This window comes from Salvelinus fontinalis, chromosome 41 (genome assembly GCF_029448725.1).
Source record: "Salvelinus fontinalis isolate EN_2023a chromosome 41, ASM2944872v1, whole genome shotgun sequence".
NCBI classification, from domain to species: Eukaryota; Metazoa; Chordata; class Actinopteri; order Salmoniformes; family Salmonidae; genus Salvelinus; species Salvelinus fontinalis.
The window spans coordinates 7737905-7753951 of NC_074705.1; the positions used below are offsets into that span (position 1 = coordinate 7737905).

At 40.7% G+C, this 16047-nt stretch overlaps 1 protein-coding gene across 1 annotated transcript; it reads left to right on the forward strand.

Annotated features, from left to right (window-relative positions):
- The first annotated feature begins 494 nt into the window (after window positions 1-494).
- Window positions 495-12106, forward strand: LOC129840351 (programmed cell death protein 10-B-like). The gene is made up of 9 exons (XM_055908163.1): window positions 495-584; window positions 1382-1589; window positions 4666-4719; window positions 4850-4967; window positions 5104-5230; window positions 5326-5404; window positions 6024-6106; window positions 8677-8758; window positions 9993-12106. The coding sequence occupies exons 2-8, from the start codon at window positions 1500-1502 to the stop codon at window positions 8756-8758; spliced, it is 633 nt and encodes a 210-aa protein (XP_055764138.1). The 5' UTR covers window positions 495-584; window positions 1382-1499; the 3' UTR covers window positions 9993-12106.
- The last annotated feature ends 3941 nt before the right edge of the window (window positions 12107-16047 follow it).

Here is a 16047-nt window from a genome sequence, read left to right on the forward strand (position 1 = left end):
CAGACGATGCTGGGCCAATTGTGCGCCGCCCTATGGGACTCCCAATCACGGCCGGTTGTGATGCAGCCTGGATTATAACTAGGGTGTTGGTAGTGACTTCTCTACCACTGCGATGCAGTGCTTTAGACCGCTGCGCCACTCGGGAGCCCAAAACAAAAGTAAAAGGCCAGCAATACTGCGTATAATTCAGTGACCCATGAAATGACACCATTTATACATTCAACAGACCCTACTGAGTATTCCCTACAATACTTTTACTGCGGCACCTTGAATAGTTTTTGCTCCAGAGCTAATATTTATGTCATGTACAATGATTTTCATTGCGGGCATTTATTCGACCTTAGAACATTTAATGCAAATGTCACTTAAATATGAACAAATACGAATCCTTGTTCATGTTTCGACAATTATTTTTAATGTATCATGAATAATTGAGGTTATTGACACTTTTCTACTATTATGTGGGGGACTTTTATTTAGAGCGTTTCCAAAATTCCGTGACCCGGAAGTGTCGCTGAAGGAGAGGCTGATGATAACAACACAGCTAACTAGACAGTTTGGCTATTAGAACGGTGACAAGAAAGGTAACTATCTGTGGTTACTTAAGATAACTACCATTGGACCGTTAGACGCATCTCTACTGAATGACAGTGCATTAGCCACAAATTTGCGAGTTGCTCAAGCGTCACTAACGCGTTAGCTACAGTAGCATGATACTGATAGGTAATGCAGTTACTTAATGTTAGCTATATGCCTTGGTGATTTTTCACAATTAAAGGTCCGCCTAAATTGACATATAATCTGCAAACTAGCTAGGTAGTTAGTTACCAAACGTTGGTAATTAAAGTTAGCGAGCATGTGTGACAGCTAAGTTAGCTAGCTTCTTAGGAACCGAACATGTTTAACGTGTTTAACAACTTGCATGGTAACGTTCTTGTGTACAGTACCTAATCATGTCACACTAGAAGAGGAAGTTAATAACGCCTTAGGCCTGTCTACATGACAACATAGACAAAGCTCTCTATTCAATTTAAATGGCTTTATTGGCATGGGAAACATATGTTTACATTGCCAAAGCAAGTGAAATGGATAATAAACAAACGTGAAATAAACAATCAAATGAACAGTAAACATTACTCACAAAAGTTTCAAAGGAATAGAGACATTTCAAATGTCATATTATAGCTATGTAAAGTGTTAAAATGATGTGCAAATAGTTAAAGTACAGAAAGGAAAATAAATACACATAAATATGGGTTGTATTTACAATGGTGTTTGTTTTTCACTGGTTGCCCTTGTGGCAACAGGTTGTAAGTCGCTCTGGATAAGAGCGTCTGCTAAATGACTTAAATGTAAATGTAACAAATCTCTCTCTCTCTAGGCTCTTGTCACTCTGGGGACTCTTGGTGCTTCTCTCTCTCTCTCTCTGTGTGTGTGTGTGTGTGTGAAAGAGAAAGATAGGAAAAAGTGAGTGTGTGTTCTCTGCACCTCCTTGGAGGATGACCATGGAAGAGATGAGGATTGAAACCGAGACAAACTCCATGGTCTCCATGACGCTATACGCTGTCATGTACCCAGTTTTTAACGAGGTAATGTGTGTGAGTGTTTTGTCTAATATAGATTGAGGTAAATTTTCAAGTGACACACCGGGCCATTGCGACCTGAAGCTACTGGTCCAAGTGAAAAACATACTGGCCAGGGCCAAGATCTCAAAGGATGGTTGATGATGCGTGCATCATTTAAATATCAGGTGGTTTTATCTTTAATTTGTGGGCTGAGCAAGCTAGCGTATAGCCTATAACCTACTCTCCATACACAAATAATAACATTTTCACTTGGCAATGTAATATTTACATTGATTGTTTTGAGGGGGAAAATAAAACTTAAGCAATATCAAAAACGGTATTCTTGTTAGTGATTTTGAACAGTCAGTTCTAGGGCCCTTTAAAATCTGTTTTATCTTACGCTGAATTCCGTTTTCAAGGTTTTGTTTGGCCGAGTTTTCCTATAGTGTTTTCTGGTTTCCACTCTCTAAATCGCACTTTTTCTTACTGAAAAATCCAAAAATTGGGATGTTCTAAGTCCACAACAATTATTTTTCACGTGCTAGTTGGAAAACATTTCGCAACAGAAACCGTTTACTCCAAATGCTGTTGATTTCCATTTTATTCTTAAACGGAAGTTGTAGTTCAGTCGTGTCTCTCCTTAAAAAACAAAAATGAGTGGCTGGAAGAAGTTGAAATATGGAACCCTGTGGACTTCACTCCACTTTAGAGCATGGAAGAATTTATAGATGTGCAGCTTGTGCTTAACCTAACGTAGCAGGCTTGTGCCAAACATTCGCAAACTATTCAGATTGGAATGGCAATGCGTGGAAACCATACAAATCAAATTGTATTTGTCAGATGATTGGTAAACAACAGGTGTAGACTAAAAGCAGTGGTGGGAAAAGTACTGAAAAGTCATACTTCAGTAAAAGTAAAGATACCTTAATAGAAAATAACTCAAGTGAAAGTCACCCATTAAAATACTAATTGAGTTAAAGTCTAAAACTATTTGATTTTAAATATACTTCAGTATTAAAAGTAAACGGAATTGCTAAAATATAGTTATGTATCAAAAGTAAAAGTATTAATAATTTCAAAGTCCTTATATTATGCAAAACAGACAGCATAGTTTCTTTATTTTTTTTACATTTTTTACAGATAGCCAGGGGCACACTCCAAGACATTTGTGTTTAGTGAGTCCTCCAGATCAGAGGCACCAGGGATGTTTTCTTGATAAGTGGATGAATTGGACCATTTTCCTGTCAAAATGTAACGAGTACTTTTGGGTGTCAGGGAAAATGTATGGGAAAAGTACATAATTTTCTTCAGGAATGTAGTGAAGTAAAAGTTGTCAAAAATAGTGAAGTACAGATACCCCAAAAAACAACTTAAGTAGTGCTTTAAAGTATTTTTACTTAAGTACTTTACACCACTGACTAAAAGTGAAATTCTTACTTACGGGTTCTTTCTTTTCCAACAATGCGGAGTTAAAGATGCACTATGCAGAAATCGCTCCTCCATTTCCTGGTTGCTAAAATTCAAATAGTTCGCCTAATTTCAGTTTGTGACAAAACAAGCAAGTATAGGGTAGAGAATCATTGTGTAGACCTTACATTGAAATGCTTACTTACAAGCCCCTACCCCAAAATGCTTTAAGAAGTTTTAAAAAATAATAAAAAATAAGTGTCAAGTAAAAAATTGAAAATAAAGTAACAAATAATTAAACAGCAGCAGTAAAATAACAAGAGAGGCTATATACAGGGGGTTACCGGTACAGAGTCAATGTGCGTGGGCACCGGTTAGTTGAGGTAATATGTACATGTAGGTAGAGTTAAAGTGACTATGCATAGATAATAAACAGAAAGTAGCAGCAGCGTTAAAGAGGGGTCTGGGTAGCCCTTTGATTGGCTGTTCAGGAGGCTTATGGCTTGGGGGTAGAAGCTGTTAATAAGCCCTTTGGACCTAGTCTTGGCACTCCGGTACCGCTTGCCGTGTGGTAGCAGAGAGAACAGTCTATGACTAGGGTGGCTGGAGTCTTTGACAATTTTTAGGGCCTTCCTCTGACACCTCCTGGTATAGAGGTCCTGGATGGCAGGAAGCTTGGCCCCTTGATGTACAGTGCCATACTCACCACCCTGTGTAGATCAGGTGCCTTGCAGTTGCCGTACCAAGCGGTGTTGCAGCCTGTCAAGATGCTCTCAATGGTCCAGACCACATTTTTTCAGCCTCCTGAGGGCAGGCGCTGTCATGCCCTTTTCACAACTGTGTGGGTGTGTGTGGACCATGATAATTCCTTAGTGATTTGGACACTGAGGAACTTGAAGCTCTCGACCTGCTCCACTACAGCCCCGTCTGTGGATGGGGGCGTACTCGCCCCTCCGGTTTCCTGTGGTCCACGGTCAGCTCCTTTGTCTTGCTGACATTGAGGGAGAGGTTGTTGTCCTGGCACCACGCTGTCAGGTTTCTTTGCCCCCTCCCTATAGGCTGCCTCATCGTCGTCGGTGATCAGTCGTACCACCGTTGTGTTGTCAGCAAACTTGATGATGGTGTTGGAGTCATGCACGGCCACGCAGGGAGTACAGGTGGGGACAAAGCACACACCCCTGAGGGGCCCCCGTGTTGATGATCAGCGTGCCGGATGTGTTGTTGCCTACACTCACCACTTGGGGGTGGCCCATCAGGAAGTCCAGTATCCAATTGCAGAGGCAGGTGTTTAGTACCAGGGTCCTGAGCTTGGTGATGAGTTTGGAGGTGACTGTGGTGTTGGTACATGGGACTATGGTACAACTTCCGTTTAAGAACCCAACAGCTTTTACGTTGAAGAGCATTTGGAATAAATGGTGTCTGTTGCAAAAGAATCAGGACAGTTGAGAGCTGCGCGCTCTTGCTGCCCGACAGATGATTCCGCTCAAATGAGGCTGTGTGTGCGGCCCGTGTGAGATAAATAATCTATATAATGAACTAGCAGCTTCAGGAATTCCATTTTTTTCATCAATTATATAGCCTTGATTGAAAATAACTCCCCGGACCAGCAGGCAGCCCTGTATGTCGAACCCTGGATGAGTGTGTTTGTTCTTGTCAGCCCCTAACGATGTGTGTGTGTGTGTTGGTTTGGCAGCTGGAGAGGATCAACTTGTCAGCTGCCCAGACACTGAGGGCAGCCTTCATCAAGGTAAGACACACAAACACACGATCCCTGACATCTAACCCCTTACCTCATAAACGTATGACCTTTGCCCTTACGTAACCGCTGGGCTCTGGTTGCAAGGATGGGCAGTGTAATTGTGTGTTTGTGTTGCTAGGCGGAGAGGGAGAACCCAGGCCTAACTCAGGACATCATAATGAAAATTCTGGAGAAGAAAAACGTTCAGATAAACTACACAGAGTCTCTGCTGCGCATGGCTGCAGATGACGTGGAAGGTGTGTGTGTAGAAAAGTGCCAGCACTAAGCATCTGCTTACAAGGGCTTCAGTGTGTTTGTAGCTGTTTATTAAAATATACTCCTATTCCCTGTGTGTGTGTGTGTGTGTGTGTGTGTGTGTGTGTGTGTGTGTAGAGTTTTTAGTGGACAGGCCAGAGCAGGAGTTCCAGGACCTAAATGAGAAATCCAGAGCTCTGAAACACATCCTCAGTAAGATACCTGACGAGATCAACGACAGGGTACGCTTCCTACAGACAATTAAGTGAGTACACGCACACTGTACACACTAACACACACACCTTCATGAGCATGTCCTTCACATCCTGCTTCTTGATTGGTGTTGGTTGTTTTCCATAGAGACATCGCCAGTGCTATAAAGGAGCTCCTGGATACAGTCAATAACGTCTTTAAGAAATACCACTACCAGAACCGCAGGGTAAGACACAGAGATGTGGAATATACACTGAGTGGACAAAACAGCTCTTTCCATGGCATTGACTGAGCAGGTGAATCCAGGTGAAAAGCTATGAACCCTTATTGATGTCACTTGTTAAATGGACTTCAATCAGTGTAGATTAATGGGAGGAGACGGGTTAAAGAAGGACATGGATTGTGTGTGTGCGCCATTCAAAAAATATTCAAGTGCTTTTAACCAGGGTATGGTAGTAGGTGCCAGGCGCACAGGTGTGAGTGTGTCAAGAACTGCAACGCTGCTGGGTTTTTCAGGCTCAATAGTTTCCTGTGTGTATCAAGAATGGTCCACCACCCAAAGGACATCCAGTCAACTTGACATGACTGTGGGAAGCATTGGAGTCAACATGGGCCATCGTCCCTGTGGAACACTTTTGACATCCTTGTAGAGTCCATGCCCTGACGAATTGAGGCTGTTCTGAGGGCAAAAGGGGGTGCAACTCAATATTAGGAAGGTGTTCCTAATGTTTTGTACACTCAGTGTGTTTCTTCCTTATCTTTAATGTGATCAATGGCTGCAAGGAGAGCTGATATCATTGTGAAGGCGATGTTCACATCTGTCTGTCTCTTCTCTCTGTGTCCAGGCTCTTGAGCACCAGAAGAAGGAGTTTGTCAAATACTCCAAAAGCTTCAGCGACACTCTCAAAACATACTTCAAAGATGGAAAGTGAGTCGTGTAGAGTAGATTCATAAGGAAGCTGAATAGATAGATATATGCTTATCGAAAGCAGTGAATTGTGATTGGGGGATTTTTTTTCTTCACAAAATAGCACTTACTAAACCCACAGCAAAAATACACTGAACAAAAATTTAAATGCAACATATAAGGTGTTGGTCCCATGTTACATAAGCTAAAATAGAAGATCCCAGAAATGTTCCATACGCACAAAAAGCGTATTTCTCTCAAATGTTGTGCACAAATTTGTTTATATCCCTGTTAGTGAGCATTTCTCCTTTGCCAAGATAATCCATCCACCTGACAGGTGTGGCATATCAAGAAGCTGATTAAATAGCATGATCATTACACAGGTGCACCTTGTGCTGTTGACAATAAAAGGCTACTCTAAAATGTGCAGTTTTGTCACACAACACACTGCCACAGATGCCATGTTCTGGGGGAGCGTGCAATTGGCATGCTGACTGCAGGAATTTCCCCCAGAGCTCTTGCCAGAGAATTGGGAATTTGACAATACGTCCAACCGCAGACCACATGTAACCATGCCAGCCCAGGACCTCCACATCCAGCTTCTTCACCTGCGGGTACGTCTGAGACCAGCCACCTGGACAGCTGGTGAAACGGTGGGTTTGCACTACCCGAAGAATTTCGGCACAAACCAAACCGTCTCAGGGAAGCTCATCTGCATGCTCGTTGTCCTCCACCAAAGCTTTGATCTAACTGCAGTTTGGCGTTGTAACAGACTTCAGTGGGCAAATGCTTACCCTCGATGGCCACTGGCACGCTGGAGAAGTGTGCTCTTCACGGATGAATCTCGGTTTCAACTATACCGGGCAGATGGCAGACGTGTATATTATCATGTGGGCGAGCGGTTTACTGATGTCAACGTTGTCAACAGAGTGCCCCATGGTGGCGGTGGGGTTATGGTATGGCAAGGCATAAGCTATGGACAACGAACACAATTGCATTTTATCGATGACAATTTGAATGCACAGAGATACCGTGGCGAGATCCTGGCCCATTGTCGTGCCATTCATCCGCCACCATCACCTCATGTTTCAGAATGATAATGCACGGCCCCATGTACACAATTCCTGGCAACTGAAAATGTCCCACTTCTTCCATGGCCTGCACACTCACCAGACATGTCGCTCATTGAGCCTGTTTGGGATGCTCAGGAACGACAGCATGTTCCAGTTCTCTTCAATATCCAGCAACTTTCCACAACCATTAAAGAAGAGTTGGACAACATTCCACAGGCCACAATCAATAGCCTGATCAACTCAATCCCCAGTTCAAAACTATTTTTCCCAGTCGCATCTAGTTTTTTCCCGAGTTCCCTGTTGTCTTGAACGCACTGAAGTCAGAAGTCTGAAATTTCCGTGTTCCTAGTTGTTTTAAACACTGCATTGGTCTCAGCGGAGGGAGGGAGAGAGCAGCAGAGGGTCTGCCTCTCACGGTCCCTGCTCTGTCCTTCCTTGCCTTGCCTCAGGTGAGACTGACCAGAGATGGGGGACACCGTCTTCCACCTGATGGCAAAATGAGTCGGAGCTCATCTACCTCATGCACAAATTCATGTTGTTCCTATGACCGGAGAAAGTGAAATATTCCTCGATATATTAAAATAGACACGATGAGCTGCTAATAACAATAAAAACGCATTGCTATCGATACACTTGGCTACCAATTAATCACAGCTGCAGCGCGAGTGGTGTTACAGAGTACGTTTTATGTTTTGTAATCGTGTTGAATAAAAACAGTGTTGACAGTGCTGAATAAAAACAGTGTTAACAGTGCTGAATAAAAACAGTGTTGACAGTGCTGAATAAAAACAGTGTTGACAGTGCTGAATAAAAACAGTGTTGACAGTGCTGAATAAAAACAGTGTTGACAGTGCTGAATAAAAACAGTGTTGACAGTGCTGAATAAAAACAGTGTTAACAGTGCTGAATAAAAACAGTGTTGACAGTGCTGAATAAAAACAGTGTTAACAGTGCTGAATAAAAACAGTGTTGACAGTGCTGAATAAAAACAGTGTTGACAGTGCTGAATAAAAACAGTGTTAACAGTGCTGAATAAAAACAGTGTTGACAGTGCTGAATAAAAACTCAGTCATAAAAACAGCAGCTCTTTGCTGTATTCTTTGAGTCTCTATGCTCATGGTTTTTAAAAGTTCTGAAATCTGATGTAGCTAGTATCAAACTTTGTAGGCCCACTCGATTTAGCCACAGATCTGCCGGTGCGCAGGGCTTCTGAATCAAGTGCACCGCCAATTGCGCCACCGACCGGTTGGTGACCACTGCCTTATATGAACTGTAACTCAGTAAAATCTTTGAAATTGTTGCATGTTGCGTTTTATATTTTGTTCAGTGTACATTAATTCTAATAATATTAGTAGTGGGAATGTTCTTACTGTTTATTTTACGATGACCATGAGAAACCAATTATATAAGCAGGTTTGAAATGTCAGGGCTATTTTGAAACAACTGTTTTGCTGACATTGTGTGTTCGTTTTATTTGCAGTCGTTAAATAACAACAACTGAACCATCCTTGTTTCCAGGGCGATCAACGTGTTCATCAGTGCGAATAGACTGATCCACCAAACCAACCTCATTCTGCAGACCTTCAAGACCGTCTCATAGGTACAATAAGAGTGTGTGTGAGATAGTATAGAGATAGTTAGAGTTCTAGTTGGATATAACCTGTTGTTGCATGAACATTGCCATTGAGGGCTTCCATCATTTTAAAGTAGACAAGTGAGTGGCGATTCCTATGGATTGGGAGGTATCAGCCAATGAAGGAATGAGCAGAACATTGGCTGCTTCTTCAAATTGGGTTACCCAGTTTGTAAATGGCTTTAAGCTGTATCACTGCTACCTAATGGCCACAATAAATGAATGACACACAAGATTTGGTTCAGGATTCCAGCACTGCGGGTGGCGGTAATTCACCATTATGAAGTTCATGCTTTTTTTAAACACAACAAAGAAGAAAATGGACTACTTCAAAATGGAGATAGCACAGGCAGTGCCATTGAGGCTGTCACAGAAGCCATAATGGGACAGATACAAAGATGAGATCTCTAACTAACTCTGTGGTGGGAGATTGTTTATTAGGCTGGTGCTACTGTCTATGTCCACTGACATCCTCCTCTCTCCTCAAATCAAATCAAGTTTTATTAGTCACATACACGTGTTTAGCAGCTGTTATTGTGGGTGTTGCGAAATGCTTGTGCTTCTAGATCTAACAGTGCAGTAATATCTAACAAGTAACATCTAACAGTTTCACAAGATATACCCAAAATGCACTTAAATCTAATTAAGGAATGGATTAAGAACATATATACATATGTCAGAGCAGCATTGGACTAAGATACAGTGGCATAGTATAGAGTACTGTATATACATATGAGATGAGTAATGCAATATTTACAAACAATTAAAGTGACTAAGATACCGCAGAATAGTACAGAGTACAGTTTACGCATATGAGATTAATAATGCAAGATACGGAGAGACATTACGTCCTTGATTAAAGTGGCTAGTGTTTCATTTCCTTAAAGTGGCCAGTGATTCCTAATCTATGTCTATAGACAGCAGCCTCTGATGTGCTGGAGATGGCTGTTTGACAGTCAGTGGTGTAGTATAGAATACAATACATTATATACATATGAAATGGGTGATGCAATATGTAAACACAATTTAGAAGTGACTAAGATACCGTAGAATAGTGTGGAGTGCAGTTTATACATATGAGATGAGTAATGCTAGATACGGAACATTATTGAAGTGGCTAGTGATGCATTTCTAAAAGTGACCAGTGATTTCTAATCTATGTCTCCTGTGTTTGTGTGTCTTTGTCTGAACGTGTGTGTAGGCTTGCCTTGGAGAGGCCATCCAATCTTCCAACAAAGCAACATTAAAAATGCCATATGTTCGGAGAGCACCTTTTACCAGATTCAAATGTACAATAGAGGCTTGATTTTTACCGGACAGTTTTAATTTATACACTTGAGGTGTGTTCAAAAAGGCTGATGTTAGCAGTGAAATACGTCAGCTTTTAAACTGTTAGCTAATGTTAGTGAATGTTTAATGGCCAAAATCTAGCTGAAGAACTTCAGCATATGTGACAGCTTTTTTACTTATCCCTAGCTACTGTTTAATTGTTTGAATCAGCATTTTAACGTTTAGGGACAGTCTTGTTGATCGGGCTGTGACGATACCAGTATGACAATATTTTTTCCATTTTTCTTTGGTCCTATAAAAACCTGCTGTATGTAAAATATTCTGTGCTATATCTTAGAAAATAAATAAATGTGACAAGATAATGATATTTGTTTCTAACTTTAGGGCTGTTTCCTAAAGATGTAAAATTCGCTTTGTGTTTTGTTTCTTGCCATGGTATTAATGATACTGGTATCTTCCTGGCCCTTCTTGTTGAACACACCTGGTCTTGTTAGAAGTAGAGGAGACGAGGCGTTTGTCAGACTTATTGCCATTTTTGATCATATATATTCATGTGATTACTTTACATTAGGCTCAAGGTAGAAGTTGCCCCTAACCACATATCTAGGATCAGATTACCTTTCCCCAATCCTAACTACCTGTTACTGGGATGGAGAATACAGTTAGCTCCAAAAGTATTTAATTTTTTGTTGTTTTGGCTGTGTACTCTAGCACTTTGGATTTGAAATTATATAATGACTGAGGTTAAAGTGCAGACTGTCAGCTTTAGTTTGAGGGTATTTTCATCCATATCGGGTAAATTGTTTAGAAATTACAGCACTTTTTGTACGTAGTCCCCCCCATTTTAGGGGACCAAAGGTATTTCATACAAATTCACTTGTGTATTAAAGTAGTAAAAAGTATTTGGTCCCATATTCATAGCACACAATGACTACATCAAGCTTGTGACTCTACACATTTGTTGAATGAATTTGCTGTTCGTTTTGGTTGTGTTTTAGATTATTTTGTGCCCAATAGAAATGAATGGTAAATATTGTATTGTCATTTTGGAGTGAGTTTTAGTGTAAATAAGAATAGAATGTTTCTAAACTCTTCTACATTAATGTGGAAGTTATCATGATTATAGATAATCCTGAATATATTGTGAATAATGATATGAGAAAGTTAGACACACAAACATGCTAATGTAACCTGTTATTGTAATGGTGAGCGGTTAGCATGTTTTAGGGGTATGATATTTGTGCATCTGTAACTTTCTCACTCATCATTATTCACGATGCATTCAGAATTATCCATGATCATGGTAGCATCCACATCAATGTAGAAGTGTATTCTATGACAGTCTGCACTTTAACCTCATTGTCATTGTATAATTTTAAATCCAAAGTGCTGAAGTACAGAGCCAAAATAACAACAGCAAAAACTCACTGTTCCAATACTTTTGGAGCTCACTGTATCTGACCTTGTGTCAGCGTTTAGGGGCAACTTCCTCCTGCATCTACTATAGCTTCTTAATCATGCTTTCAGAACGGAAACTGCTTTCACTACCTACTGTGCATCTCAAGTGTCTCCCTCTCTTAAGATAAAGCAATAGGATGTTCTAACCCTACTGGGTATGACCTTTCACCTGTCCAGTTTACAGAGTAGTGCAGAGGAAGGGAGCAGTGTAAGGAGAGGAAACCTTGTTAGATTATTGAGATGCACCCGTATTCTACTCTCTATTAGAAGACAGAAAACCAAAAGACTTCAAGCACAGAGTTGCTGAATCCCAAGTAGACTCCTGTACGAGGGGGTAGGGGCAGACTAGGGAGGGATCAATTTGGGATTCATAAAGTAACATTCTCACTCTGTCTGTGTGTGTAGCTACAGCGAGCATGACTGAGGAGAGAGGAGGGTTTGTAAAAGGAGTCTGTCCCTGATGTTTAAAGATGAAGGGATAGAAATGGCTCCAGGTTGAAGCTGTCTTTGTATTTAACTGATACTGTATATCTGGTGGCAAATGTTCAATAAATTATTTCCTAATGATGCCGTTTGTGTTTAGAGGGGAGACAAGAGATTTTTTTTAAGACTACTGGGATTTATCCCAGTAGATTTCCCATGAATGGAGTACTTCAGATAAGATAGTGTTTTATTGTCTGTTTACACAGACAGTTGCCTCATCATAAAAACTAAACTTGTTCTGTTTTCTGTTCCAGAGATCTAGTGCTTAGCCCCTAACCCCTCTCCTCTAATCACTTGTGTATATCTGAAAGGATTGTATAGGTGGAACCAGACCTAGGTTAAATTACTAATTAAAATATCTCAATTACTTTCACATACATTTCAAAGTAAGTATTCAGATATACTTAGTAGCTGTAGCTGAATATTGGAAAGTATTTCCTCATTGAAGAACTTTTTTGTTAACAGGCAGGCAGGTCCAATTTGTAAGTCGCTCTGGATAAGAGCGTCTGCTAAATGACTTAAATGTAAAATGTAAATGTATAATTTTCAGGAAATATAAGGTAACTACTTCCTTATTGAGAACAATAATAAGTATGTCGGATTTCTAGTGTGGTCTTGCTTTTTGCAAACACACTCATTACATGAAAATCTAGTACTTTGAAGTACACGATATTCTAGTTCATTCATTGTAAGTATACTAAAGACATTTTTTGAAGACATGAAAAGTATACTTTTTGTAAGTATACTGAAGTACACTTATTGAGATATGAAAATCAAGTGTATGCTCAAGAAGTATACTGCAGTACACTTTTCACCACATGAAAATAGAGTACACTTTGGATATACTGTATTTGAATGAAAATGAGGTTGAATATAAACTACATTCATCAATCTGACTTCATTATTATGCGAATAAATACATCAGGCCCTGTACTTTTCTGGAAGATCTTAGTCAAGGCAGCGACCATGGCGTCACAACTCATTATCACTATAATGAACATGTGTCTATCTCGCACCTTTATGCAAGTATTAAGAGGCTAGTTACAAATAGCTAATCCTGGCGACCAATGTTCTAGCATTTAATTTATTGAGGCAAGTAGATCAGGGATGTCAGGTGGAACCCAGCATAAGCTATATGTATAGTGTAAATGGGTCTTTCTATGTACTAGGGTACCAGGGAGGATTTCCTACACTGAACAACTTGTTACAGATGTTGATAAGTCATTGATCATTTTTTAAATGTCATTACATGAAGATAGAAGGGGGCATCATAGCTATATTCAATCAAATTCACGAGTTGATTTAATACCTGTTTAACACACTATCATGGTTGGTGTCTTGACGGATTTGTCCAAAATCGTGTGACATAAAATATGACCTTCTGTCCTTGCATTTATGGTGGTGTAAGTTGTCATTATATAATATCTTACACAATCAGTTAAATTATACATTGAACTTGAACCCTGTAAGAATCCTGGATCTAGCTGTTGGACAGTTTGTTGTATAGAGATATCAGAAATGCAGTGTAACTACATAACATTTTGGGTCTCCTTATCTTATGGTGTGAAAACAGTTTTCATGTGTACACAATTCCAAAATAATGTATTTGATTGCAAAATCGAATGCTTCTAACCCGAAAGAGTCACCTTACCTTGATACTTAAAACCTAAATCGATATTGTCATTAACGTGGTTCTTCAATGATTATGCATAATACTTGTTGGATGCACATTTGGTGTCCAGCTGATCAGTTACGCCATGATATTTTCACACATCATCATCTGATCCAGAAGGCAATTTTCTGAATGACAGTCAAGTGATGAACAGCTGTTGTGATAGCGCATGCAAAGGTGTTGGCGAGGAATGTCCAGAATATTTTGGTGTCTCATTCCTTAAACTCGTGAAGACAGTTGTGCCTGGATCCACATTGGATCTAATATCTACATAGCCACGGGAAGTAGGGGTGCTGAATCCCAAATAGACTCTTGGATGAGGGGGTAGGGAGGGACTAGGGAAATATAAAAAAATGTCTTCCCAAAGTAGCGCACTGTTACAAGTCCTGTATTAGCAGACCAAATAGCTCTGCAGCTCTGGCAATGTTATTTTTTCTCCAGAAAAGTAGTGCGTTGGGCCTTTTTTACTGCTGTATTAGCAGATCAATTATACAATTGTATAACATTGAGGTCCTCGAAAAGGACAATAGAGTGCTTGAAAACGTCCCTGAAACTCCTTGAATTAGACTTGCCAGTGTCTGTATGAACCCTACTTAAAGGATGTATAGTCCTAGTCCTGTGTTGTTGTATAGGTGGAGTAATGGGCTAATTTGCATGTATTCCCTTTTATTCCTCTAAGTACACATGTGGAACTGCATGAAAATCCTTTTGATCTTGTTTCAAACCATTTAGAAATGTTAATCCCAATGTCACACATTGTCCTTATTATTTATAGAAAGACCCTAATAACAACTACCGATAGACCTACAGTCGTAGCCAAAAGTTTTGAGAACGACACAAATACACATTTTCACAAAGTCTCCTGCCTCAGTTTGTATGATGGCAATTTGCATATACTCCAGAATGTTATGAAGAGTGATCAAATTAATTGCAATTAATTGCAGAGTCCCTCTTTGCCATGCAAATGAACAGAATCCCCCCAAAACATTTCCACTGCATTTCAGCACTGCCTCAAAAGGACCAGTCAGTGATTCTCTCGTTAATACAGGTGTGAGTGTTGACGAGGACAAGGCTGGAGATCACTCTGTAATGCTGATTGAGTTTGAATAACAGACTGGAAGCTTCAAAAGGAGGGTGGTGCTTGGAATCATTGTTCTTCCTCTTCCTGTCAACCATGGTTACCTGCAAGGAAACACGTGCCATCATCATTGCTTTACACAAAAAGGTCTTCACAGGCAAGGATATTGCTGCCAGTAAGATTGCACCTAAATCAACCCTTTATCAGATCATCAAGAACTTCAAGGAGAGCGGTTCAATTGTTGTGAAGAAGGCTTCAGGGCACCCAAAAAAGTCCAGCAAGCGCCAGGACCGTCTCCTAAAGTTGATTCAGCTGCGGGATCGGGGCACCACCAGTACAGAGCTTGCTCAGAAATGGCAGCAGGCAGGTGGGAGTGCATCTGCACACACAGTGAGGCGAAGACTTTTGGAGGATTGCCTGGTGTCAAGAAGGGCAGCAAAGAAGCCACTTCTCTCCAGGAAAAACATCAGGGACAGACTGATATTCTGCAAAAGGTACAGGGATTGGACTGCTGAGGACTGGGGTAACGTCATTTTCTCTGATGAATCCCCTTTCCGATTGTTTGGGGCATCTGGAAAAAAGCTTGTCCGGAGAAGACAAGGTGAGCGCTACCATCAGTCCTGTGTCATGCCAACAGTAAAGCATCCTAAGATCATTCATGTGTGGGGTTGCTTCTCAGCCAAGGGAGTGGGCTCACTCACAATTTTGCCTAAGAACACAGCCATGAATAAAGAATGGTACCAACACATCCTCCGAGAGCAACTTCTCCCAACCATCCAGGGACAGTTTGGTGACGAACAATGCCTTTTCCAGCATGATGGAGCACCTTGCCATAAGGCAAAAGTGATAACTAAGTGGCTCGGGGAACAAAACATCGATATTTTGGGTCCATGGCCAGGAAACTCCCCAGACCTTAATCCATTGAGAACTTGTGGTCAATCCTCAAGAGGCAGGTGGACAAACAAAAACCCACAAATTCTGACAAACTCCAAGCATTGATTATACAAGAATGGGCTGCCATCAGTCAGGATGTGGCCCAGAAGTGAATTGACAGCGTGCCAGGGCGGATTGCAGAGGTCTTGAAAAAGAAGGGTCAACACCGCAAATATTGACTCTTTGCATCAACTTCATGTAATTGTCAATAAAAGTCTTTGACACTTATGAAATGCTTGTGATTATACTTCAGTATTCCATAGTAACATCTGACAAAAATATCTAAAGACACTGAAGCAGCAAACTTTGTGGAAATTAATATTTGTGTCATTCTCAAAACTT